Genomic DNA, 26,910 nt, shown 5'->3' on the forward strand with positions numbered 1-26,910 from the left:
ATCTGGTCAAGTAACCTGTTCTCCCAGTGGCCAAGCAGATCATTAAGCAAACAGTCTGTGAGCACCTAGAAAGAAACTCTGTGATCACTAAAAGTCAGCATGGGTTTCTGAAAAATGTCATGTCAGACTAATCTGATCTCATTTTTTGACAGAATTACAAGCCTGGTAGATGAAGGGAATGCTGTGGATGTAGCCTATCTTGATTTCAGCAAGGCCTTTGACAAGGTGCCCCATGATATTATTGTAAAGAAGCTGGTAAAATGCGGGCTAGACAATGCTACCATTCAGTGGATTTGTAACTGGCTGACTGACCGAACCCAAAGGGTGCTCATCAATGGCTCCTCCTCATCCTGGAGAGTAGTGACTAGTGGGGTGCCACAGGGTTCTGTCTTGGGCCCAGTCTTATTCAACATCTTTATCAATAGAAAAATTCCTTCAGTAGCACCTTAAAGACCAACTAAGTTTTTATTTTGGTATGAGCTTTCGTGTGCATGCACACTTCTTCAGATACCTGAAGAAGTGTATCTGAAGGTATCTGAAGAAGTGTGCATGCACACGAAAGCTCATACCAAAATAAAAACTTAGTTGGTCTTTAAGGTGCTACTGAAGGAATTTTTCTATTTTGCTTCGACTCAGACCAACACGGCTACCTACCTGTAACTATCTTTATCAATGACTTGGATGATGGGCTTGAGGGCATCCTGAGCAAGTTTGCAGACGACACCAAATTGGGAGCAGTGGCTAATACCCCAGAGGACAGGATCAGACTTCAAAATGACCTTAACAGATTAGACAACTGGGCCAAAGCAAACAAGATGAATTTTAACAAGGAGAAATGTAAGGTACTACACTTGGGCAAAAAAATGAAAGGCACAAATACAGGATGGGTGACACCTGGCTTGAGAGCAGTACATGTGAAAAGGATCTAGGAGTCTTGGTAGACCACAGACTTGACATGAGTCAGCAGTGTGATGCAGCAGCTAAAAAACTAGGAGTATAGCATCTAGATCTAGGGAAGTAATAGTACCACTGTATTCTGCTCTGGTCAGACCTCACCTGGAGTACTGTGTCCAGTTCTGGGCACCACAGTTCAAGAAGGATATTGACAAGCTGGAACGTGTCCAGAAGAGGGTAACCAAAATGGTCAAAGGCCTGGAAATGATGCCTTATGAGGAACGGCTTAGGGAGCTGGGTATGTTTAGCCTGGAGAAGAGAAGGTTAAGGGGTGATATGATAGCAATGTTCAAATATATGAAAGGATGTCATATGGAGGAGGGAGAAAGATTGTTTTCTGCTGCTCCAGAGAAGCGGACACGGAGCAATGGATTCAAACTTCAAGAAAGATTCCACCTAAACATTAGGAAGAACTTCCTGACAGTAAGAGCTGTTCGACGGTGGAATTTGCTACCAAGGAGTGTGGTGGAGTCTCCTTCTTTGGAGGTCTTTAAGCAGAGGCTTGACAGGCATATGTCAAGAATGCTTTGATGGTGTTTCCTGCTTGGCAGGGGGTTGGACTGGATGGCCCTTGTGGTCTCTTCCAACTCTATGATTCTATGAAATACAATTGGGAGGCCTACAAGTGAGAAGTGAATGCAACAGCACTCTTCCCACTCGTGATTCCCAGCAACAGGCATTCAGAGACATATAGCCTCCAATAGTGGAGGTAGAAAATATCATGGCTAGTAAATAGCCTTTGATGATCTTTTCCTCCAGGGCTCATTCCACCAGTTTTGCCAAAAGCCCAGCTCCATCATGCACCTCCTACCCCTGAACTATGCAAGCTTGTCATTATAAAAACAACTGTTTTAAAAACTAGTGCCTGAGTTTGATGTGTTTTCCTCCTTGTCCCTTTTCCCTTATGTGTTGTGGGGGTTTTTTAGATTGTAAGCAGAGGCGAATTTTGGGCAGTGCAATTGGTTTCACCGCACTGGAGGGCGCTGCAGGGCTTTGCAACAATAATGTAGTGAATTGAGCAGAACCAAAGGTGAGAGGCTGAGGGGGTGCCAGATTTTGGCCTTGCACAGGGTGCCACTGACATTTTAAAGACCAAAGTCTGCCACTGTTGTAAGCCTGTGGAGAGGGACTGTCTTGTTTTAATTGATTGTATGTAAAGCCACTCTAGGAGCCTTGTTGATTTAACAACAGGGTATATATGCTATAAACTTTTGGTTGGCATCTGTCTGTCTCGAGAAACAATGGAGTGTACCTCCAGGGGGTGATGTTAAAAAAATAAATTAATAAACAAACCTAAGCATACACTTTATTAACAACTCTTAACACATCACGTTCTTAGAACATTCAGTGTAACCAATGTAATCACAATGTAAAAAAATAATTTAAATATATAGTTAAAAGTGAATAAATCTGCACATAAACAATTAATATAAAAACTAAAGGGAGTGCTTTCTTCCCAATAAGCTTATTGCTCTTACTATAAATATAGTGCTCCCCCTCCCCCCCGGGACATTATTATTTGACAATGCAAAAGTCACTATGCTCTAAACGAGCAATCTTCTTCTCATTGCGGAATTCAGCTCTGTCAATGCGGGACTTGGGGCTTCCGGTCTTCTGAAGCCATTCTTGAAGTTGTCGCACCTTGAAAGTAGGACCTTGGATTTGGCCTTGCACAGTGCCGTAGTCAGTATTCTGCACCCAGCCAACGACACCCAATTTCTTTCCTTCAGTCTAAAATATATATAAATATGCAATTTATATGCTGGAAAAAGAAATATCGGTAATAATACTCTGCCTTGTGGAACATATTTGAAAGAAGAAAAGGCTAAGGAGTAAACATTATACAAATCCAGAGTGGAGTCCCTCCAGAGTGGAGTCAGATGGCGCCACGTACACTCCTCCCGGCAGCTCCGGCAGCCATGTTGGTGCGAAACATATTGCTGTGTTTTCCTTTAGACCACATCAGCAAGGCTGAAAAGAAGGTCTTTTTGTCTAAGCAGCCCAGGACCTCCATACACACTGCCCAGGTTTGCGCGCCAGGTCACTTCAGTGCTGCTAACACACCAAAAACACAGGAGGCAGCAGTTGTGAATTATTGGTCTCTGCTGCCACAGCAGGCACTGTAATTCTTCAGCAGTTTGGCTTCACCTCTGGAGCAGCATTTTGTTGTGTGTGTGTGTGTGTGTGTGTGTGTGTGTGTGTGTGTATATATATATATATATATATATATATATATATATGCAGACAAACAAACAAACAAACAAACACACACACACTGTAATTAGTTACATTGAATAGAAAGGAAACTACAGAATATATTTGCATAGCAACCAATACCAAAGAAGAAAGAAATAGCCACTGTTTACAATCCAGGCCTTTTGGAAATACAATTTGAGCTCATGGGGATCAGCGTGGTTTACTCTTAAACTGGAGATAGGACTGGAGATAGGACTGTAGCCTAAGGCTGTGTACACACAACCAGCTTAAAACACAGATAGGGATAGATACTGTTGTGGCCAAGTACTGTATGTATCTCAAAGAGGCAGTAGGAACGCACTGGATGCTGGAGTGTAGTTGCTCAGTTACCCAAGCAAAGCTTCTAAAGCGCTCATAATGCTCACGCTTTCCCCCCAAATGCCTGTGTGGGCGCGCTGGGAAGGCGACAGGAAAAGTCACACACCACCTTCCCTTTGCCTGGCCCAGGGAAACCTCAGACAAGAGCAAACCCACCTGTGTGTTTTTGCGGAAAAACACGCCTTGGACTTTCCCGAACACTTCGTAGTCCACTGAAATGAGGCCGTCTCCATCCGCCATGGCCGCTGGCGCCTGGACCAAAATTAGAAACGCGGTTAGGCAGAAAAGAAGACGCCGAGGGTAAGGGTCCCATATTGCCCACCCCTGCAAATGCTAGAAGAAGACGGTAATCTCCGCAGCCTCCAACGAAGGAGCCATGATTGTGGTGGCGTCGGCGTCGCCTACTTGGCCTAGCGACTCTCCCAGGGAGAGAGGACCGCCTCTCACTTCGCGCCAGCCCTGCGTCCTGCCCCATATTAGGGAGGGGAGGGCAGAGAGCGAAGGGACGCGGCGGGGTCAGGCGCTGCCCGTCATTTGCATCCCCTTGAATACAGAAGAGGGAAGGAGAGACCTGACGATTCAGGAGCCTCTCGGCGTGTTTTATCTAACAGCGCGAAGCTCCCGCCAGGTTCGACGCCAAGCAGCGGAGCCGGTCTCCAGTCAGGAGCCAGGGGCACCTGGGCGGCACCAACCGCCAGTAACGGCTCGCCTTATCATGGAGCTGCCCTCGGCCCAGGTGACTACCGGTAGAAGGGCCTCAGAACATGGAGACGGTCGTCAAGGAACGAGTCCCGACATCTCTTTCTCTAATCTTCCCCTCCCCCTCCCCCGCCTCACCGCCCCTTTTCATGCTGGAACGGAAAATATGCTCGAACCATAGAGAGGGGAACGACCATGTCCCTTAAAAAATAAATAAAAATAAGTCAACGCACAGAGATACAGACCCTAAAGATGCAGACAGGAAGCGGCGAGGACAGAGCCGGATGTAGCACGCGGGCGCTCGTTGCTAAGCAACGGTGGTAAACAGCTGCCCTGAGGATCGGATGCTGCGGTAAAAAGAGGCAGGTGGGAATAGGCTTGGCTTGGCTTGTGGGGCTGGGGCAGCTAGACATGCTCTGCGAGGGCGGGCGAGCAGGCAGGCCTTGCGGAGCGCGGGGGTCCAAGTTACCCTGGAGATTGAACAGGTGTGTGTGGGTGTCCCCTCTTTGGCTTCATCCCATTTCTCGGTGGAACATGTTTGCTCGGCTCCTGTGGCCCGTGTAGAACTGACCAGGCAGTCGCTTGGGGCGAGCAGTAACAGGACGCTGTGTTGAAATCTTTTAATTCTGCGCCTAACTGGCAGTCTTGTTGATGAAATGGGGGGGGGGGCTGTGGCCAGACACAAATTGTTGGTCTCCAACACTTGTCAGCCCTAGCCAGGATAGGCAAGGGGATAGTCAGGGATGATGGAGGCTGGAGTGCAACATCTGGAGGGCCGCTGGTTCCCCACCCTTGACTTGAGGATGCAACCTCTATTAGTTTCCCATAGGAATAGCTACCATGATTTAAAAGCATTATTTTGGCAGGTATCTTGCATCAGCTTTCTGAAATTGAGGCCCATCTCTTGCCAACATCTGGTGAAGCTTCTACTGTAGGCTAAACAACTGTTCAGTTACCTTAAGGTTAGTGTACCTGTAATGAGCTATCAAACATCTGTCAGGCCACCTTCCCATTATTAGGAATTTTGCTGATTCCATTTAGGGTCAGTAGCTTCACTGACCCTAAACACTGCCTTAGGTGTACACTACATGAGAACTGTCATAGTGAATGAGAGCAATAGTATATCTAGTTAAATATCCTGTATTCTAGATGCTATATGTATACTGACAGCAGGATGCTCTGTATAGAACTTTATCCATTATATTTACTCTGCTGGCCTTGGTAGTCAAAACCTTTCACAAGCTTAGGTTGGTGCACCAGTTGAACAGATAGCTTGGTCAGTGTTGTCCATAGGGTTGACTGATGTGATACATTGCATGTGAGGTACTTTTGAGTACTGGTAATTGCAGTTGGTTCAGCATACTTTCTGATCATTTTGAACATATTTCAAGTGTATTAAAAAAACTTCATTGGCTGCTCATCAATTTCTGAGTGCTGTGCTTATCTGTAAGAGAATTTTGTCTGAGACCATTATTACTATATTTTAGCAGTAGGTAAAAACTACATACAAATAGCTTGTTTGTTAAAAGCTTATTAAATAATTGGGTAGAGAAGTAATATTAGAGAAATGTTGTGGATCAGAGCTGTAGACAGAAGACCAAGCGTGAACAGATTTCCTTGCACTATCCTTGAATCAGGGTGGGATAGTGGATTGCATCAAGTTATGAATCACCCCACCACCACCATTTATTAAAGTCTTTGTAAAAGGCTTTCTGTGCAGATATAATGGTTTGATCCTTCCCTCTGCCAGTCCATTTTAAGAGAGGAAAGGAAAGGACTGGAAAACTTGATACACTGTTGACTTCTTGTCCCTTTTTCTACACTATTTTCCCTCCCTTAGGCCCTGATGTCAACACAGAAATTTCTAATGGCATAGGGTCCCCAAGTTTGTCTGGTGCACTTATATTTGCAGATTCAAGGATTCTGGATATTGTGCTGATACAATGTCAGACCCTCATGCAATTTTCTGTCATGCTCCCCATATGCCAGTGCTGTTTCCATCACTTAAAAGCAAGGGCCCCCTGTATATATCTGTAAAGGCCCCCTAGAGCTGGTGTGTACTTGCTTTCCCCAATTATAGTGGGGGAAAGGGGTTCTAGCATGAGGGGCCTCCAATCATAGCATGTATGTAACTTGTTGCATTCCCCCAGGCTTTACTGGAAATGCTGAATGGCTCATTTGCAGCTGGCCGTGTGTTCACATATGGATCCAATGGCGGCCAATTCCAGCCTTCCTGCAACAAGCCAGGAAAGATGCCACCCTGAGACTCTTAAAGAGCAGGTCCAGCTAGAACACTTGAGGAGTAATATTCAGCAGCAATTCCTGTGCAACAAAGATAAGAAGCTGGCAGATCTTCATATCCAAAAAGGGAGGAGCTCTTCTTGTTCTCAGCCTGCAGAAACTAGTCAACTGATCTTGGAGAAGGCAGGTTTCTATTCTGCTGGCCCACGCAATTGGTACTTCAAGGGCCAGGCCAACAGTCTGCCCTCCCACTGGAGAACCAAACGGAGAGAAGGTGTGGACAGGTCATACCCTCTAAAACCAGTCTTTCCCCATACAGCTGGGAATGTTCACCTGCCCAGTTCTTGGCAAGTTGGGAGCCCACCAGCTAGAAAAACTCCTCCCATTAGCCCTAGCTCAGAGAAAAAAGGAAGGTCACATGCAGTCAAGACTCATCATGTTAGAGTGCCTTCTCCTTTTTCTGTAGAGCAATCCAAGAGAGCAGCTTCTCATTCACGTAGAGCAGAGTCGGGCTACATTCAAAAACTGGAGGCTGCTGGGCGGAGCTTAGAGGAGGAGATCCAGCGAAAGGAGGCCCTGCTCAGGGAGAAGCTGAGGAGAACAGAAGAAGAGCTTCGAAGAATCCAGTGGGAGAGGCAGCAGGCAGAAGCAGAAGGAAGACGGCAGCGGGGAGGACTATGTATGCCTGAGAGGAAAGCAGCAGGTATTACTCAGGGGCATGTTTCCAGATCTATAGTGCAAACTCGTGACTGTCAAAAGGTACATATTCCAGACAGCCTTGTTGTCTCAGTGGGGACTGCCCTGCCTCCCCAGGCACTCCACATTGAAAAGCTAAAAAAGCAAAGATTGGTGGCTAGCAACAGTAAAATTCGAGAGAATGTATCCCAGATTTCAGCCACTTCTAGCCCAGAACTGGCTTCCATGCGTGACCAGGCTCCTTCCGCAGCAGCCTCGTTGGGACAGGTTGACTGTGTGGCAGCAGAACCCTCATATACAGAGGCTCCAAGCAGTGTAGAGGATTGGGGAGAGTGCAATTTCTGTGGGCGAAAGCTTTATTGCTCCAGGTTGGAGAAGCACATAAGCATCTGCAGGAAGAATCATGGCTCCAAGAGAAAAGTGTTTGATTCAAGCAAGGCTAGAGCAAAAGGCACCGAATTAGAGGCCTATTATCTATTGAAGGGTTCAGACACCTCTCAGGTAATACATTTACTTACTTGTTATGCATACCCTGCTCTTCCTTTGGGTCTATTTGGAACTTTTAGAAAGTCACTGATCAGCCTGGGTTCTTTTTAGTTTTAATGATGTGCCAGCATCATTTGCCATCATTCTCTGGTTTCCACTTTGGTATGGGATGATGTTCATTCTTTACCTCTTCCTTTCAAAGCATGTGGAATTCCTAATAAATCTGGACGATCCCTAATATACCTCTAATTTCCATTCATTTACTTCAATTCAGCCATGGGTAGGGTGACTGTTAGAAATTATACCAGACAAGAGCCCAATAAGTAAGTTGAAGTCCTGGTAAATGTTTAGTTAAATACACCAAGACTAAGCAGGGAGAATACTAACTATTTTACCTTCTAGTTACAGGTAGGTAGCCATGTTGGTCTGGTATAGTCGAAACAAAATAAAAAAATTCCTTCCAGTAGCACCTTAGAGACCAACTAAGTTTGTCATTGGTATGAGCTTTCGTGTGTAAGCACACTTCTTCAGATACACTGAAACAAATATAGTACCTTCTTTCATCACACAAAAACGAGGTGTTGAGGATGTGAAAACAAATATTCAAAATTATCAAATTTATTTTATGTAACAAGTCAAGTCACTCATAACTAACCTGCAAATGTCACAGCTGCATGGTAAGATTAAGATCAGACTTAGAACGATCCTCTGAAATTAAGAATGTAGAAAGTACTTGTATTTAAAAGTATGGAACAGTCCAGTGGCATTAAAGTCCTTCTATTTTAGAGGGTCTGTTCAATTTCACCATCAGATTAACTCTGGTAATTTTACCCCAGTATAAGATATTTCATCTGCATTCCAGTTACAATGTTGAGATGATCTGAGCAGTGGGAATGATTTTGGTAGAAAACTCAGTGATACCATTCTGCAGTGGACTTCCGTGTTAGTGATGACTTTTTAAAAGCAGCACGTGTTCTGTCCACCTAGCAGAACTTTGGTCTTCACATACCGGTAGTTCCATTTGCCTTAAAGGAATCAAGAACTTGTTACATTAGAAATGTCCTGCTATCTGGTATATGATAACTAAACTGTGTCCAGAGCAAAAACAGTAGCAGGAAATAAGAGTGTGAGCTAACAGGTTGTACTAATAGTTTCTCCCCTTTCCTTCTTCTCACTACAGAAAAAGAATTCCAGACAAAATTTTGAGGCTTCCAAGCAAAACAGTGAGATATCTAAGCAAAGCAACTGGAGACAGAAGCATGAATCGTTCATCAAGACATTGCGTAGGGCTCGTGCGCTGCAACGAGTAATCTCCAAAGGAGGGAAGGCCTCAGACCTCCCCCCAGCCCCTGCTATGGAGAACCCAGATTACAAACTATGCCCTTATTGCACCCGTCAGTTTGCACCTAAGGTGGCTGAGAGACACATTCCCAAGTGCAAGAACATTAAGAACAGACCCCCACCGCCACAGCAAAAGAAACACTGATAGTAGTGGGCCAAATTGAGATCTGCAACTGGCATCATCACATTGAGGCTCCCTGCCATTTCCTTGTTTGATAGCACAGAGTAGCAGACAGCATTCCCAGTGCTGCAGCTTCATTTTATATATAAAATACAAAGGTGTGAAATCAGTGAGAAGCCCACAAACCATGAACAGATTATTAAACCCCATGTATTGCATATTAAGGTCCAGTGCTTCATAAAATAGTTAGACCTAAGGTAGTGCTCTCACATCTGTGTTGCTGCTGTTGGCTGGTCCTCATTCCCTCCCCTGTGCAGTTCTTCACAGAACACATGCACATTTGTCAGGAACATTAGGATTTCTGTCTGCCTCCTAGGACATGGGATTATGTGCTAGAAAGATACTACTAAGAATTATCAGAAGGAACTCTTACCTGTCTTGAGGTAAACTCTGTAACTTTGTGAGGCATCTACTAAGTGGACTACCATTCTTGGTTCACATGTTCAAACAAGAACGAGAATTCTTAGCTCCCATAACTGAAATGAAGGTCTTAAACTACCCAGATGCTCAGCATTACGTAAAACTCAAACTATAGAACTGTATTACTAATATAACTGCTGGGAAGGGGCGATACCTACTTGGATATATTGCTCGCTATCCATCTGTGGTGTAGAGCCAGTGTGGTGTAGTGGTTAAGAGCGGCAGACTTGTAATCTGGGGAACCGGGTTCGTGTCTCCGCTCCTCCACATGCAGCTGCTGGGTGACCTTGGGCTAGTCACACTTCTCTGAAGTCTCTCAGCCCCACCCACCTCACAGGGTGTCTGTTGTGGGGGAGGAAGGGAAAGGAGAATGTTAGCCGCTTTGAGACTCCTTAGGGTTGTGATAAAGCGGGATATCAAATCCAAACTCCTCTTCTTCTTCATCTCATCTGGCCATTAAGTTTTCTTGCCCATCTACAAATACTGGCAAACAAACACCTGGTCTGTCCAAATTTCTCTAAAGCTATAAAAGAATGGTGATTGTAAAATGGATTGATTACTTTAGCATAATTTGGCCACTGAATCCTTCCTCTTTATGCAGTCATAGGTTCAGGGGGCGGGGAAGGAAAACTAGTTAGTTATTCAGAAGGCGGGCATTTGGACTAGCCATACCTTTGGTGTCAGGTTAGTGGCTGAGACATTTTGGAGGCTCACCAACTAGAGAGAGTGTTTGGCAAGCAAGGGGAACAAGTGCATTAAAAGCAGGGTGACGTATGCATTCATTGTCTCCCAGTGACAAACTCAAGTCTGTAATAAAATATGTGGAATGTGGCAACTTGGAAAACATGGGGGAAATGTAATAATTGAACGTGGGAATGTATTGCCTCCTTCACAGCTTCTTCACAGATACCAGCATTATTTTATGCAATGCAATACTTCAACAGATTATGTGGTTCATAAGCATTGCTATGGATGTCCGAAAGCTTCAAAATGCAAGTGTTGATTCACTTGTGAGAAATACCAATACTGCTTTAGAGATTGTAAGGACAAAACTAGTGGTGTGCATAAGCCCCTTTCATATCACTGGTCATAAAAAAGAGCAGCAAAGAATACTGATGTGTTTAAATTTGTAAAAAAAAGTAGGACATGGAATTCAGGAGAGTATCCCCACTGTAGGAGCTACTATAATGGGAATATGAAACAATTATCAAAACACACTCCACATTTCTGTTACTAACAAAGTAAAAAAAATAATGTTGAGGACAGACTGGTTTTCTCCAGTGCACACATGGCTATTGGCAGCTCCCCTTGTTTGCTTTCTGCATGCTTTCAAGGGTGATGTTATCAAAGCAGAGAGGCTGGTTTTCAGTGGTTCTCCTGTACCAGCCAAAGGAAATTTTAAAATCCCTTCAAGAGGAATTAAAGAAAAATCCAGAACCCATTTTCCTTGGGTCACAACCATTTAGAGATTATCTCTTCAACAAAATAGTTTGCACTGCATGCAGAACAGCAAGAAATATGCACTTGGAAAGATTCAGATTGTTTCAAAGGAGTTAAAAACAAGCAGACCCCCCCCAAAAAAAACCCTTGCAGTGTACTCTATTATGCATGTGTGGCTAAGAAAGATGCCAAAACCACAGAAGAGAAAGATGGCTCTACTCTTATTTGGGTCTTACTTCATATGCAAAAAATATTGTTTTTGAACATTTAAAAAAATGCAATGAGTCTATATTCAAATCAGTTGTGTATAAAGTTTCTGAATACACTTGAGCCTTGATTTGACACCAGAGGTCTGAGGAGGCAATTTACATAGATTGATTTTTGCTGCCATATGTGAGGTATGGAGTTTTTTGACTGGGAATCCAAGCCAACATCAGCACCACCTCTGATGTGCAATATTAATAGGGGGACTGTATTGCAGAGCTGCTGTAAGTAACTCTCTCAGCACAGCCCTTCAACCTGCTATGTGGGTTTAACAGTGAGAGAGTTCTATGCTGATGGGCTGCATAATTTTTAATCATTTCTAAATAAACATACCATTGTCCCCAAGAATGACAGTCAGCATATGGGAACACTTCACAGCACTGCAAATTCTAGGAGGGCACATCTCCAATAACAAATATCTGCTATAACTGCTTTCCTTACTACATTTAAAAAAAAACCAGAGATATGGGTCCTCTGCTTTTTCCAAGATACAGTACTCTTGAGAAAACACGGAATCCTCATCTCTATTAGTTGTTCCAGACTCAAAGATATATATCCACCTCTCAAACAGCAAGTTATTTAACGTATTTCTAACCAGTGTGTGCTACCCCTGTCTTCTTAGTGCACTGGTTACTGATGGCAAATAAAGCTGATAATTGCTAACATAATTTACATGACAAAAATACGAGTGATAGCTAATTCTGTAGAGCCAAAGTTGTAGAGAGTTTAAGATGTACCTGCGGGGGGGGGGGGGGGCTAAAAAAAACTAGAGGCAAGCTCTGTCAACTGAAAGCACAAGACATCCATCCTAACATTTCTGATGACTGCAAGTGTACAACAAAGTACAGTAATGGGAAAAAAGAGTTTGTTCCATTCAAGCAAGATGAGAAGTCCAGAGTTGATGCTGAAATCATGGATCTGTACTTGAGCTACAAGCAAGCATACATTATCTCATTTCTATTAGAAAAATTCAGAACACATGAGGCAAATGAGTGTCAACATTTATTTAAACAGAAAACGGCAAACCATTTCACCATCGAATCTTTCAAAAAAATAGATAATGACAAACTAGTTTTCAACTAGAGTGTCAGTGCAGGCATGTTTCACATTCCATTATAACAAATTAACAGCAATGCTAGCAAGAGACTGACATCTACAGAGCTAACACTGCTGAAATGGGTCTGAAACTGCTCAAAGGCACACCTGGCCCATTTGCCCTCTAGCCCAGGGCAAGATCTGTGTTTAAACTGCTTCTTTGGTTGCATAGCAGGGTTGGTGCATATATTATGGTCTGTAACAGGCACAGCTTGAACAGCGTGAATCCTAAGGCACATACATATACTGCTGTGGAGCACAGATCATCCTCATAGTATCCAGTACTCCACAAGATCCAAGGGGGAAATTGTCTGTGCATTTCACTTGCCAAACGTGTAACACGGAGCAACTCCCATTTGCTCAGCAATTCCTTGCTGGACAATATCCAAGAGTGCTAGTTCATTCTCTCTCAGTTCCTACTTTATAACAGGACAGTCTCTACAGCCGCAACAGCATTCTCATATAAAAATAATAAAACTGCTCCAATACTTTTGGAGACAAGATTATCAGTCAAATAACACAATAACCTACTGTTCATTTGGTATTTTATATTCAAGCTCTTTTCCTTCCTCCACCGACAGTAAGGAAAGGCACACCAACACTATTCTTGGGGCTGAACAGAAGAAAAGAATGTAGACAGTATTTGGAGAAGAACCAGGTACTTCCTCAACAATGGAACTATTAGGGTAGGATACTCTAGCACCTGTTTCCAGCCAGAAAATGTTTATCAGTCTGATAATAGTTTTAGAAGAGAAAAGTGCATAAGGGGATATTAGAGACAAGTGAATGGGAGATTGTAAACTCCATCTATGATTAGTAAATAAAAGATAAGGGACACAAAATAGATACAGCAACTGTTCACAAAAGTTAAGATTAGGGTACAGAATTATTTTCTTAAATAAGGAACAATGGGAATTCCACTCCAGGGTAGGGAGTATGCAGAAGTGGCTCCCAGGAATCACAATTATGCCAAATACAACATTTAGCGAAAGTATCAATTTCATTTTTAAGGTGAAAAGCAGAAACCCTATCTTCAGAGTTCCTTTATATACAGTTTAGAACTGATTAAACTAGAAAGCTTTGAATTGGTGTATGTTAGTCTATTACAAGCCAAGATAGCTCAGTTGGTAGAGCATGAGACTTAATCTCATGGGTTGAACAAGATGACTCTCATGGTCCATCCAACTGTACAATTCTATGGTTCTAAGTAATTTATTTGGATAAATTTTTAAAGCTGACACTGCTTCCTTTCAGCTTCATCAAGCATTAGATAGGAAATGAAAATACTGATTTGCAGAAGGGGCACAAAGCCAAGAGGCTTTCAACAACTCACTCCAGTACTCAAACTAAGATGAAAAGAAGAAGCAAATAACTTGTGTGTCCAATTTCAATTTCACGTAGTCCTTGCTTGGCTTGAAAAATAATTGTTGTGAACTCTAGAACTACAAACTCCTTGGATAACTGGAAAATACAGCCATTTAAAAAAAATTGTATCAGAACCGTACCTAGAAGTGCTAAGAAAAGGGTAACAGAGATCCTCTCCCAAACATCCCTTCAGTTAAAAGTTAAAAACACCTTCTGTACAAATTGGAGGAAATATAACCAGAAATACATCTGCAGTGAAAGACAGATTTTCTGTGTTTCCACCTTCAGAGTAGTATTCTTCCAATGCTTCCCCTCCTACAAAGCTGTTTTCCTGCCCTTTGACTTTAGGTTGAAAGCAACTTGGAGCATGACAGTTTGACTGCAATTGTTGATATTCATTTTCTTTCCTTTTTCAGTCGCCAGAAGATGATGTGTCAGGGCTCAATCCTGCCTTTGCGAAATTGAAGGGGGGGATTAAGGACATACTATTGGAGCCATTCCTGCGGTGTGGCTACCTGACCTCAAGGGCAGACTGAGATAATGTATTTATAGAGAGGGCAGGCTGCTGATGTCTGAACAGACCCTGGCTTGAACTTGGGGCTCTGCCTTTCTCTAAATGTCCTCCTAGGTTCATAGCTTAGGGAGGAGCTTCCCCTCTTGCATACATGGACGCTGTGGAGACCCTGACCTTCTTGTTCACAAAGGACCTGAAGCCAGGAAACCTGCTCTCTTCATTCAAGTTAGTGTGCTGTGAAATTGGATAGATTCCAGTGGACTTAAAAGACTACAGGCTGAAGCGGCATGAGTCAGTTCCCAGGAGACACCAGGAGTCAGAATCCAAGTCAGGCTTTGGATCTGCTTCCTTCTCTTCCTTGGATGTTTGTGTGGCTTTGGAATGAGCCTCAAGCTGCCCAGACAAACAAACAAAAATTACTCCTGATATAATAAAGAAACACATTATATATTGCACATGAACTCTGTCACATGGCTATTCAGTTAAACCACGTCTGCTGCATTCTGTTATTGCACACATATACAAAGAATAGAATAGTGAGGTTTAGAGTTGAACAACCATCTGCTCGGACTGCCAAGGAAGTGTTATTTAAAAAAATCTTCTCAGAGACCTGCTAATCTGGAACAAATTTCGGGGGCAGTCTGCCTCTACTATTAGCTAACAGAGCTCAAGTTACACTCCAGACAAGGGAATGACCAACTGAAAGGAAAAACAAGTGTGTTTTAATAATCAACTTTTTCCTCATCATCAGCCTCCAGGGGTCTTCAAGCAGGGGAAGAGAAATAAATGTGGAGTGATGTAAGAGAGACCCCATTTGTTTCTAGGTTAAGCCAACACTAGCATCCCCAAATGCTGCTGGTAAATGTAGAGTCAGTCATTCTCCAGCCTTCCAACAAAACAGTCATCACTATATTACAATCAACTCTTCGTAGCCACAAATTCAACAAGACCAAGGTTGTCTTGAAGCTACTAGATTACTGCATATAACCCACACGTTCTGCATCTCAGTTAGCTTGCACCCAACTTTATCAACTGGCTGCTACAGCCTAACTTCTCTAAATCTAGATCTCAGCACCAATTTCAAGGAACTACAGGAACATTCGGAATTACTCCAGCATTTAATATGTCATTCTTCTCACAGTGGAAACCTTACCTGCTGTGACCCTTCTGTCCTCCTGGAGAGACTCTGGAGCTGGGCACTGAGACGGTTGGTTTGTTGCTGCAGCATCTGCTGGTCAGCCAAACACTTTGATATTAAGCCATGCAGACGTTCCACTTCAGTCTGCAGCAAACTGCATTTGCATGCAGTTGGTACCCCAAATGTATTCTGCCCACTACAGGGCTCTGCTGAATCCAAGGGTTGCCGCTGCACAAGAAAGACAGGCGTTTCAGGAATGAGCTTGTTTGTATGTACATATACAGGGTGAATCTTTTAAAAGAGGCCCCGTGGAACAAGTGTATTCTGTATCCACAGGGCCTCTTTTAAAGGACTCACCCTGTATATCTATGTACAATGTGGAGAATTTTCAAAGCCTATACTTGCCCAGATCATGGCAGTAAGCCATGGGTAGAAGATGAGAGCAAAAGTACTGAGAATTCAATACTAAATAATGGAAGCAGAATTCTTGAATAAGTGATGTACTGAAATATTAGCTCATAGAGAAATCATTGTCAAATCTGTAGCTGCAAATGTCATATGCATTCTATTTTGAGACTGTTTCTTGAGATGTTTTATTTCTTTAATTCTCCTCTTCAACCATAATCTGATTTCTTGAAATGAAGGGTAAAAAGTGCCTTACCAAAGGTGCTCCTTAGGGTGAGGTAAATTAAATTATGAAGCCCTTAAACAGCATCAGTTTCAGATAATTCTCAGCAATCTGTCTCCTTGCTAAATCAGTTCCTCCTGGGATTAATTTCTCACTGTTATCCAGTATTCAGAAAAGAAAAGACTACCTCCTCTCCTATGTACTATCTCCCTTTCCCATGTAGAGTCTGTATTTAGGCCAGTAATAATTATTATCCTTCCATCCTATTTCTACCATCAGCCCCGAACTGTCTTGAAGAGTTCCATATGTTTAGCAATTTACATTACCCAAGATCCTGCTTCAGGCGTGTTATCAACATGTGTGGGTGAAGCCAAGTGCAGTCCCTTCAGCTCATTGTAAGGAAGAGTTTCTTTGTCAGATTCTGAAGAGGCTAGGCTCACAAGAGAGGGGTTTTCAGGCATGGGGATGAACTCTGCATTCTCCAGCTCCTGGTTTTACACACACACACACACACACACACACACAGAGAGAGAGAGAGAGAGAGAGAGAGAGAGAGAGAGAATGAAAGAATGAACAATGTCAGATTTTCTTCACTTTCTTATCAACCTTTGCTGCAATATGAGGAATATGAAAAACAGACGCATGTGGCATTCTCTTTTTGTTTAGAAAATAGCCAGATTGTGATTCACACTGCAGATAATGGTTCAGATATGAGTCAAACATGTGGAGGTTTATTAAGATTTCTATGAGTAATTTTTTAGTCATTACTGATGTACATTTCACGTGTTTCCAAACTTTGTTAACAGTGTAACAATTTTTTGATTTTTATCTTTAGATTTTCTGAATTTATGTATTTTTAATTTTTACAAGGTTTTGTGATTTTAAGATGCAATAACAATGTCCTCTGGAACAACTGATTGGTTCAAAATTGGGAAAGGAGTACGACAACTGATTGGTTCAAAATTGGGAAAGGAGTACGACAAGGTTGTATATTGTCTCCCTGCTTATTTAACTTATATGCAGAATTCATCATGCGAAAGGCTGGACTAGATGAATCCCAAGCCGGAATTAAGATTGCCGGAAGAAATATCAACAACCTCAGATATGCAGATGACACAACCTTGATGGCAGAAAGCGAGGAGGAATTAAAGAACCTTTTAATGAGGGTGAAAGAGGAGAGCGCAAAATATGGTCTGAAGCTCAACATCAAAAAAACCAAGATCATGGCCACTGGTCCCATCACCTCCTGGCAAATAGAAGGGGAAGAAATGGAGGCAGTGAGAGATTTTACCTTCTTGGGCTCCTTGATCACTGCAGATGGTGACAGCAGTCACGAAATTAAAAGACGCCTGCTTCTTGGGAGAAAAGCAATGACAAACCTAGACAGCATCTTAAAAAGCAGAGACATCACCTTGCCGACAAAGGTCCGTATAGTTAAAGCTATGGTTTTCCCAGTAGTGATGTATGGAAGTGAGAGCTGGACCATAAAGAAGGCTGATCGCCGAAGAATTGATGCTTTTGAATTATGGTGCTGGAAGACACTCTTGAGAGTCCCATGGACTGCAAGAAGATCAAACCTATCCATTCTTAAGGAAATCAGCCCTGAGTGCTCCCTGGAAGGACAGATCGTGAAGCTGCGGCTCCAATACTTTGGCCACCTCATGAGAAGAGAAGAATCCTTGGAAAAGACCCTGATGTTGGGAAAGATTGAGGGCACTAGGAGAAGGGGACATCAGAGGACAAGATGGTTGGACAGTGTTCTCGAAGCTACGAACATGAGTTTGACCAAACTGCGGGAGGCAGTGCAAGACAGGAGTGCCTGGCGTGCTATGGTCCATGGGGTCACGAAGAGTCGGACACGACTAAACGACTAAACAACAACAACAACAACAACAACAACAATGTCCTCTATTATTATATTTATATTTGCTTATAGCTTCTTACAAAGGAGTTTTGACTCTGAAACACATTGAGCTAAATAAACAACTTATTCCAGTAAGCACTGGAGCCTGTCTTCTTTCTGTTCTACTCACCTTCGTGCTATTCCCCCTAAATATAGCATGGGTCATTGAATGTAACAGAGAGAAATTATGTGTTCTTGCAATATGTACTCCCCTATTCTTAGTGATAGACTGAATTCAATAGAAGTGGCAGAACTGATGAGCTGTACCTGCCTATTTGAGACAGAATCTGATAGTTTGGGTTTGTGCCCCAATAATATTTTCTTTGGGATGGTTCATTGGATAAGCTTTGTTCAGTGTCAGGATGCAAATGACTGCCACATTTCATAATGTTTGTTTCATTGGCACTTACAATAGACTGCTGTCCAACAATGGCACACCATGCTCTGATATGTATGGATTTATCTGTGACAGAAAGACTGGTATTGCAGCAATGATGGGCTGGTATTTAGTTTTAGGCTCTGCCAATTTTACTTGCATTTCACACTTACTTATCCTGCTGTTCCATTTTACAAGGGAGGTCAACAGAATGTATTCTACGCATTATGAACTAATCTTTCAGCATTCTTTTTTAGCATTACTGTTTAAAAGAACAGGCACTGGATAAAAAGAAATTTCATTGATACAATAGGCTAGGTGGGATACATTGTAGCTTTAACTTGCTTCAGCTCAGTTATTTTTACTAGAAGCTAATCAGAAGCTAATCACCTTTCAACATCAGCTTTCAGGGCATTTACAAACAAAATGATAAAAAGCACACCATGAAAAGAAAATATAAACTAAATCCCAGAAACAGTTTAAAATGGTTTCTACCTTAATCTCAATCGCGTAAACTTTGAATCTGGATTTCTGGGCCCATTTTTGTTTGTTTGTTTGTTTTAATTAGAAAGATTTATACACTGCTAAATCACAAAACTCCAAGTGGTAGTATACATCGTAAAGTTATGGGTTTGGAATTCAAAACCGATCAAGGTTTCTTTTCTTTCTTCTGCAGTGAATCTGTTACCTGAAAAGCCCCACCTACAAAGCTATTCAAACTACGCCCTTAGAAGTGATTCCGGAGTAGAGGCAAAAGTTACCATGGTGTTTTTATGAATAGCCAAGAAAAGAGCATTCAGAAGAACTTCCTGACAGTAAGAGCTACCGGTATTTGAAAGAGGAACAGACTACCTCAGAAAGTGGGAGATTCTCCTTCACTGGAGTTTTTTTTAACATGTTGGATGGGCACCTATCAGGGATTCTTTAGTTGTGATTCCTGCACTGCAGGGGCTTGAACTAGATTGTCCTTAGGGTCCCTTCCAACTCTACAATTCTAAAATTCTAAAGTTCAAGGAGAAACCTCTCACCCACAAATGCAATACCTTTATTGGAGAAATGCAATTCAGTTTTCCTGTACCCTCTTTGCTTTAGGTGAGATAGAAATTGTTACCTTGCGTAACCAGCTAGGGCAGGAGCTACTAGCACCACTGATATCTGCAACTGCTTCTGTTGCACTAATCTGATCCCCCATCCCATGGTCTGCTTCCATGGTTCCTCGGAAACCTCTGCTGGGATCAGGGGTCTCAGAGTCCCGCTCACTTTCCTCCTCTTCTCCTCCTTCAGCTGTAGAGCTTTGGGCCACTAGCAGAAAAGGGTAGAGTATTAAAATCCTTAAATATTTTCCTTGTTCACTCAGGAGCATTTTCAGCCTTGGGAATGCAGGTCTTGTCAGACTTCAGAACAGTGATGTAAAGAGAAGATAATCCAACAATAAACATCATATCCAGAACGTATACATACGTGTGTTTGTGTGTGTGTGGTTTGGAATTATTTTTTACTAGACACACAATTTTACACAATTATAATAAATTATACTAATGTGTATACACTGGTTGTGAGGGGCGTGGAAGGGAAAAGAAACTAACTCACTTGGGACTTACAGTAGCTTACACTGAGCCAAAAGTAACTACTTTCTGGAAATGCAGATCCCTTAGATTTTTGTGATAGATAAACCTACTATATATTCTCAGACATTTGTCTACAAACTATTATTTCAAACATAATAGGAAGAGACTTATTTTATCACCCCTGCCCCTCTTCCCCAACTGTAACTTTCACCATCTTTTTCTTTACTGGCAATACCACTTATCCATCTTCTTAGACAGACTAGTTCTCCATCTACTGATTCAAGCAGGTGGGCTGAACCAGGTTAGTCAAGGAAAAGGACCCTTGTGCTCTCTGATGTATGAAATGGGGGGGGGGGAGAGAGAATAAGCCACAAAAATAAAATAATCTACCAGAGGAGTTTTTAAAAAGTAATGGCTGGACTAGGTCAAGATGAGGTTTTCAAATAGGAATGAAGGTACACTGAGTCAACCCATTTGGTCCATCGAGCAGCAGGCAAGATGGCCTGAGAGCCACATGCAGCCATTGAGGCCTCTTTGGTGGCTCTTCGCAACATTTGACACACACACCGCCCAGCCCTCATGCTGCCTTTTCCAAAGCCGGGTAAGCAAGGCACTTGGCTTGGGGAAGGAGGCACAAGGGCTCTGATAGGGTCCTAGAGTCCTCCCACCTCCTTCCTAAAGCCTAGTTGGTGCTTTCCCAGCTTTTGCCTATTATTAAAAGTCTGATTACTTACCAGTCCCAATTGAGAGGCCACTGCTACTGGAGCGGAGAATGGTTTTAGAATTTATAACTTTTTCTGGAAAGAAAGGAAAATTTTCTCAGATAAAGGTTCCAAAAACATGCTGACCTATTTCCTTAGAAAGCTTATCGCCTACTCTTCCAGAGAACTTGTTACATTTTACATTTCCCTTATGATTAAAGAAGACAAGTATTCCTGAATAGGCTCCAGTTTCCCAACTTTTAAATACTCACCAACAATTATGATGGTGTGCCAGCCACGGCAAGATAAATCTGGGACGTGATGCAGGGAACCAAAAATGGGCCGAGGCCATGATGTACAAATATCAGAACTATGAGCCCTTTCTGTTGGTGTCATTGCTAAACGGCCATTTCCACCATTACCCCAGGCAAAGATATGGTTATCTGGGGAAGAGAAAAGTTTTATTAGTCTCAAGTCAGACACTCCAAACTGCCTTTCAATGATTCCTACACAGTTGCATTTCATTCCACTCAAATGGCTCACCTTTAGTTGAAATTTTAATACAGTGGCAAGACGAATGCCCTGCAAGACAAATTTTTCGCAAGATGAATGCGTCTTGCGATCTGATGGTGACTTGCAAGACGAATTCATTTTGCGAAAAATTCGTCTTGCGAATCATCGTTTCCCATAGGAATGCATTGGAATTTAATTAATGTGTTCCTATGGGCAAAAAAAGAAATTTCAATGCATTCCTATGGGAAACCGCTAAGGCCCAGGGGCCAGGTGCAGCCCATTCGCCTTCTCAATCCGGCCCGCGGACGGTCTGAGAATTAGCATGTTTTTACATGAGTAGAATGTGTGCTTTTATTTAAAATGCATCTCTGGGTTATTTGTGGGACATTGTAATTTGTTCATTTCCCCCCCAAAATATAACCTGGCCCCCCACAAGGTCTGAGGGACGGTGGACCGGCCCATAGCTGAAAAAGGTTGCTGACCCCTGGTCCAGAAGAGCACCATGAGACAGGGGTTGAGAACCTATTTTCCGCGAGGGGCCAGACTGGAACTTGCCCAGTATTCTGGGAGCTTCATTTCAATGGTGGGTGAATGGAAGAAAAGAGGACCTCTAATGTACCTCTAATCCCCCATTGTCACACATACACAAGACACCTCTCAACTTCTCACATGCATATACATACATGCAGTAATATACTTAGTCATACATGCACTCGCACACCAGGTACGCATGCATGCACATATACTCAGCATTTCTATCTCCACTCCAGTTCTTGGAAGGGGTGGCTGGAAATACCCCTCTGCCTTAATTTTACAGAAGATTGGGGATTTTATCACCCTTTATTAGTGCTAAGCACCACAGCACTAAGGCTGGAGATAGGCTCTCTACCTGTTCTTTAGAGAAAGAGCAGACAGATGGTTTATCTCCAATCTTAGATATATGTTGTTTTGCACAAAGATATGAAGATAAAGATTAGGCAGAGCTCTCTCTTAACAGTAAAAGACAGAAGGCAGCATTTCTACCCTCAACCCAGCATTAAGTGGCAGTAAAAGGAAATAATGCCTTTTATTGTCAATGAGTAGCCAGAGGGCTTATCTCCAATCTTAGCGCTGTAGTGCTTAGAATGAAGATTAAAGGTAAAGGGGCCCCTGACCATCAGGTCCAGTCGTGTCCGATTCTGGGGTTGCGGCGCTCATCTTGCTCTATAGGCCGAGGGAGCCGGCGTTTGTCCGCAGACAGCTTCCGGGTCATGTGGCCAGCATGACAAAGCTGCTTCTGCCGAACCAGAGCAGCGCACGGAAACGCCGTTTACCTTCCCGCCGGAGCGGTCCCTATTTATCTACTTGCACTTTGATGTGCTTTCGAACTGCTAGGTGGGCAGGAGCTGGGACCGAGCAACGGGAGCTCACTCCGTTGCAGGGATTCGAACCGCCAACCTTCTGATCAGCAAGCCCTAGACTCTGTGGTTTAACCCACAGCGCCACCTGGGTCCCTAGAATGAAGATTAGATATCCCTTTTACCGCATCACACCTGACATCACAGGTCATCGGATGTTTGACAGGTGGGTGTGGCTTGCACAAAACAGCTTGGCAAGCCAAAAGGGAGAGGTCTGACAGGCCTACTTAGGCCAGAGATTCCCAACCACCAGCATATGGCACTCCTGCAGGAACATTATGTTTTGTGTTGCTTTACTACAATTATTGCTAGACAGCAAAGTTCCTCTCCTCTAATGAAAATCAGTTGGGATGTTATTCTCCTCCAATGTTGTAGGTAGCCACCTTTGGCCCTCTGTAGATGCTGCTTACAAAAAATCATTGCCAACCCTCCAGCACCAACACTCACCATCAGTAGCAGCTATAGTGAATTCATCACCACAGGAAACCCTGATGACCTGCTTCCCCCCAAGAGGTCCGCCTAGCAGATTAATACCCAGACGTTTCTTATAGTCTCCAACACCCAGCTGCCCACACTTGTTGGAGCCAAAGGTAAGCAAACGACCCCGTTCTGAAAGAAAGAACAAGGCTCATTGTGGATAACACATCAGCATAGCTGCCAAGTCTTCCGTTTTTCGCAGGAAACCCCTGTATTTTAAACCGTTTCCCACTGGCAGCCCGGATTGGAAAAAATCCCGTAAATCCCCTGGATTTCCTACCTGCCAGGGAGGCTCCATTTTGGGTGCCCGCGCTGCCCGATTTCCGGTGCCCAGACATGGGTAGCGCGGCACCGTAAGTCGCTTCTACGCATGTACGGACATGCGTAGAAGCGACTTCCGCTGCTGCGCTGCTGCTGATCCCGCATTTTTTAGCGGGAGACTTGGCAGCTATGCACATCAGTGGCTAAGCTCTACTGGAGATCCAGACAGGCTTCCTCTTTATCAGATAGTTGGATTCACTGGTAATTCTCAGGTTTCAGATTTTTTTTTACTAATGTGGAACAAAGAAACTAATTTCAAAGTCAGCATTTTGGGTCCTGTTCAATAAACCTCAAATAGTTTGTAGAGCTTAAATTTTGAAACAACAGATTTAAAATACAGTGCTAAATGAAAGGGTGCACTAATTTTAACGAGTCTGTACTTTATTAATTTTCAATGTTTACCAGTCGAACGGATCTATGTGCGTGAGGGATGTGATGAACAGATTCTGATGTTGAAACATACTTTAATTCCACTCTTCAACACTCAATCCATTACCCTGGTGGTTTGTTTGGGCCATTAAGCACCCCCCACCCCAAGTATTTTACAGATTTTATTTTGTAAGAATAAAATACAATTATAATCAAAAATGATACTTATGGCCGATGGAACCAAAACTCACTGAAGTCCAGGAGAACCAACAGGGTTGCATCCCTGCCCCCAACCCCTATTCATTCTCCAGCATGTCAGCAACCAGGGAATCAAGGCTTTTTCCCTTCCCAAAATCAGGCCAGAAAACTGATTGGAATTGATTTAAATAATTGGCCTCGTTCAACACTACCTGAAGTTGAGAAGCCATCACAATCCAACATATTGCCTGCAATAATGCAGATTTGACACTGGGTAGTAATGCTTAAGAGGCTAGCACACACATATGTAAATGGAACTGCGCTGTGGGGGTGAATACAATGGGATTAGATCTCACCATCTATGGCAGCTGTGTGTGTCTTTCCTGGGGCAATGGTGCGAACCTTGTAGAAGGAGAGTTTCTTGGCCAAAGTGAAGCAGGTGGTGTATGGAATTTCTTGGTAAGCCTAAGGGAAGAGAGCAGACAGCCCAACAAATCTATCCATGTGGTGCTTCACTAAGCCAGAGTATCACACAAGTCCTTCCAAAGCAAACAATTTTTGCCTAGATCAAATTCTATTTTCTTGTACGGATTGCTCAAATATACCCAACCTGTAGCTGAATGTACCACACAAAACTGAAAGCAGCCTACTGCCAATCATGGTATATCACGTTAAGTTTTTCTTTTCCTTCTAAGGCTCCAACCTAGTACTCAATACATATTTTATATTTCATTTATTAATGATTATTGAAAATAAATTCGTTTTATTAATAGATACATGTTTGCTACTTCCAGAACTTTATTTCCCATGCAATTTGAAAATTACTACTTACATCGTGGTTAATGATCCCTGAAGTGCATTGGTTCAGGCCCAGTTTGTTGAACTCATTCAGACCACAAGCCAAAACCTTGCCTGCTTGTGTGAGTAGGAAGGTTCCATCACTGCCACACTGGACTGAAACAATATTGGAAGTCTTCTGAATTTCTACCTATAGAGAAGAAACATAATACATCCTTGCAACGGAATAGTGCAGAGTCACCAAGTAAGAGAAATTTTAGTTCAATAGCAGAGTAGATGCTTTGTATGTACAAAGTCCCAATACAATCCTTAGAACCTCTACTTTAAAAAAAAGGATGAAGTAGCAAGCGACATGAAAGACCTCTGCTTAAAATCCCGGAGACCTGCTGTTAGCAAGATTAAATAATTCTGGGCAAATTGGACAAATACTCCGACCTCCATAATAATATCTGGACTAGGTAGAAAGGAGATCTAGCACCAAGGGCCTTCTGGTGGTTCCCTTGCTGCGAGAAGTGAAGCTACAGGCAGGATGCCTCCTCAGTAGTGGTGCCAGTGTTAGAAACCGAGATATGAAAGCTAGGAGCTAAATGGAACCATAAACCTACACAACAGCAGAATGTCTAGGTGCTTTTATAACAAGAATACAAAGCTGAAAATGAATGAACTGAAACTAAAATATTATGCTCATTTTTCACATGGTCTAGTCCAGGGGTCAGCAAGATTTACCTCGCCTGGGCCGGTTCACTCCCGCGGAGATCGCTCCGTGGGCCGGATTGCGTCTGTGCATACGCAATTTCCGGCATCTGTGTCTGCACAGATGCGATTTCCAGCGACTGCACATGCGCAGACACAATTTCTGGCGCCGCGGAAGCGAGTCCCTGCTCCACCCTGCGCCAGTTTAGTGCAGCGCGTGGGGACTCACCGAGCGGGCGGCTCGTGGGCCGTTTAAACAACCCCGTCGGCTGCTTGTGGCCCATGGGCCGTAGGTTGCCGACCCCTGGTCTAGTTCTTCCCCTGCCCACCCCCCTAATATTCTTAAGAGGGTCTCTTCTCCAGTCTTCAGAGAGTAGCTGGAAGTGGGGAGGCAGAAAAGGTCCTCCTTTTCTTCCACTCTGCAGTTTTAGTCTGAAATCTTAGGCGCAATAAGAAGTGATCTTAGAATTATTTTCTTCCACTTATCCCTATTAATTATTGAACTGTACCAAATTCGTGGTCTTAACATTGTTATAGCTTTAGAAAACTGTCTTAAGAGGACATACTCCACAACAGAGCCACAGTGGACCTGAGTGAAGCCCATAAAGTTATAGCAAAATCTGGTCAGTTTTACCTTCTGGGGGAGGCTGTGATCCTCTTCTGAATCCAAACCTAAGCGACCTGCATTTGAGAAGAGACAATATTGAGAAATTTCCTAGTGCTGAAGGCAGTGCCATAGCTATGGGGGGAGGGGAGAATTGGGGGGTTTGCCCCAAGTGAAGCATCTAGAGGGGGGCGCATTGAGACTCCAAGCCTGTGTGTGTGTGTGTGTGTGTGTGTGTGTGTACACAAATGTGTGGGGTGTGTTGCCAAACTGGCTCTTTGACCTGGGTGAAGTAAAGCCTAGTTTCGCCCCTGGCTGAAGGACACTATTTGAAATAATGGCTTTCAGATTTAAAGCAGACTGTCCAGTCTGAGGAAACAGGGCTGCCTCATTTCTCATGTTCACAGATCCAACATCATAGATATGACCATCCATCTTTCCAGAATTAAGGATCCCAATTTAATGTGATGTCTTTCATAACAGTAAAAGTTAGATCTGTCACCAGTCAGTTACCAAAATAGTGCCATTTGATTTTAAGAAAACCTAAGTGGTTCACAACCATGTAAAATGAAACTTGAGAAGGAGCATGCATGTTTTTCCTTTGAATGACTCTCATTGTGTGCATTTTGCGTCAGTCTCTACTGCCAATATAAGGGACTGCAGATAAAAGCCACATACCATATTCTCCACAGCCCCATGTGTAGACCTCTCGGTTTCGGGTCAGCACAGCCACATGGTTATCTCCACAGGAAACCTGCTCCACCGGGTTGCTGAGGAACACAGTCAGCTGCCTGGGCTCCAAAACCTCAGAACCAAATGCCTTGGAAACACCTATACAGCCATAGTAGTCTGAGCCGAAGGCAAAGGCTTGACCCTCATCTATATGAAAGGGAGGGACAAATGAGTAAGATAGAGATTCTGACTCCTTCAAACACAGGGATACCAGACTACCATGT

The 26,910-nt window shown here is 43.2% G+C and overlaps 3 protein-coding genes across 13 annotated transcripts in view; 1 reads left to right on the plus strand and 2 right to left on the minus strand.

Annotated features, from left to right (window-relative positions):
• Positions 1 to 2,240: 2,240 nt before the first annotated feature.
• Positions 2,241 to 4,655, minus strand: ACYP1 (acylphosphatase 1). 3 transcript variants are annotated; one of them, XM_035108315.3, is made up of 3 exons: positions 4,473 to 4,655; positions 3,685 to 3,780; positions 2,241 to 2,685 (listed from the first exon to the last, which is right to left on the minus strand). In XM_035108315.3, the coding sequence occupies exons 1-3, from the start codon at positions 4,638 to 4,640 to the stop codon at positions 2,470 to 2,472; spliced, it is 480 nt and encodes a 159-aa protein (XP_034964206.3). In that variant the 5' UTR covers positions 4,641 to 4,655; the 3' UTR covers positions 2,241 to 2,469. The 3 variants fall into 3 exon arrangements, with proteins under 3 accessions (XP_034964206.3, XP_088528505.1, XP_060128620.1); XM_088672379.1 differs by having other exon boundaries at positions 4,461 to 4,482; XM_060272637.2 differs by lacking the exon at positions 4,473 to 4,655 and adding an exon at positions 4,100 to 4,237.
• On the plus strand, positions 4,157 to 10,702 carry ZC2HC1C (zinc finger C2HC-type containing 1C). Of its 7 annotated transcripts, none has more exons than XM_088672374.1 (4): positions 4,456 to 4,579; positions 5,094 to 5,189; positions 6,378 to 7,665; positions 8,831 to 10,702. In XM_088672374.1, the coding sequence occupies exons 3-4, from the start codon at positions 6,397 to 6,399 to the stop codon at positions 9,134 to 9,136; spliced, it is 1,575 nt and encodes a 524-aa protein (XP_088528500.1). In that variant the 5' UTR covers positions 4,456 to 4,579; positions 5,094 to 5,189; positions 6,378 to 6,396; the 3' UTR covers positions 9,137 to 10,702. The 7 variants fall into 7 exon arrangements, with proteins under 7 accessions (XP_088528497.1, XP_088528500.1, XP_088528495.1 ...); XM_088672362.1 differs by having other exon boundaries at positions 4,547 to 4,712; XM_088672357.1 differs by having other exon boundaries at positions 4,547 to 4,593.
• NEK9 (NIMA related kinase 9) overlaps positions 8,248 to 26,910 on the minus strand; it is a 30,987-nt gene continuing 12,324 nt past the window's right edge. Inside the window, exons 12-23 of one of the 3 annotated variants that reach the window (XM_088672342.1) lie at positions 26,633 to 26,833; positions 25,985 to 26,031; positions 24,692 to 24,847; positions 24,216 to 24,324; positions 22,942 to 23,103; positions 20,857 to 21,027; positions 20,618 to 20,680; positions 19,427 to 19,617; positions 16,363 to 16,524; positions 15,424 to 15,636; positions 9,751 to 9,934; positions 8,248 to 8,358 (exon numbers count right to left, since the gene is read on the minus strand). In XM_088672342.1, coding sequence (XP_088528468.1) covers positions 9,767 to 9,934; positions 15,424 to 15,636; positions 16,363 to 16,524; positions 19,427 to 19,617; positions 20,618 to 20,680; positions 20,857 to 21,027; positions 22,942 to 23,103; positions 24,216 to 24,324; positions 24,692 to 24,847; positions 25,985 to 26,031; positions 26,633 to 26,833 — 1,643 coding nt within the window. In that variant the 3' untranslated portion in view covers positions 8,248 to 8,358; positions 9,751 to 9,766. Of the gene's footprint in view, positions 8,676 to 9,750; positions 9,935 to 12,285; positions 14,664 to 15,423; positions 15,637 to 16,362; positions 16,525 to 19,426; positions 19,618 to 20,617; positions 20,681 to 20,856; positions 21,028 to 22,941; positions 23,104 to 24,215; positions 24,325 to 24,691; positions 24,848 to 25,984; positions 26,032 to 26,632; positions 26,834 to 26,910 lie in introns of those variants that run through there. The other 2 variants (XM_035108296.3, XM_035108302.3) reach the window with 2 other exon arrangements.

The sequence above is a fragment of the Zootoca vivipara genome, chromosome 1 (genome assembly GCF_965207765.1).
Source record: "Zootoca vivipara chromosome 1, rZooViv2.hap1.1, whole genome shotgun sequence".
NCBI lineage: Eukaryota > Metazoa > Chordata > Lepidosauria > Squamata > Lacertidae > Zootoca > Zootoca vivipara.

Bases quoted from the DNA above. Each gene is read 5' to 3' on its own strand.
- ACYP1 (XM_035108315.3), bottom strand. From the start codon at position 4,640: ATGTCTAGCTGCCCCAGCCCCACAAGCCAAGCCAAGCCTATTCCCACC. The intron at 3,781-4,472 runs GTCTGTATCTCT...ATTTTGGTCCAG, and splicing joins TTCCTGTCTGCATCTTTAGG to GCGCCAGCGGCCATGGCGGA. The intron at 2,686-3,684 runs GTGGGTTTGCTC...TATATATTTTAG, and splicing joins TTTTCCGCAAAAACACACAG to ACTGAAGGAAAGAAATTGGG.
- ZC2HC1C (XM_088672371.1), top strand. From the start codon at position 6,397: ATGGCTCATTTGCAGCTGGCCGTGTGTTCACATATGGATCCAATGGCG. The intron at 7,666-8,830 runs GTAATACATTTA...TTCTCACTACAG, and splicing joins AGGGTTCAGACACCTCTCAG to AAAAAGAATTCCAGACAAAA.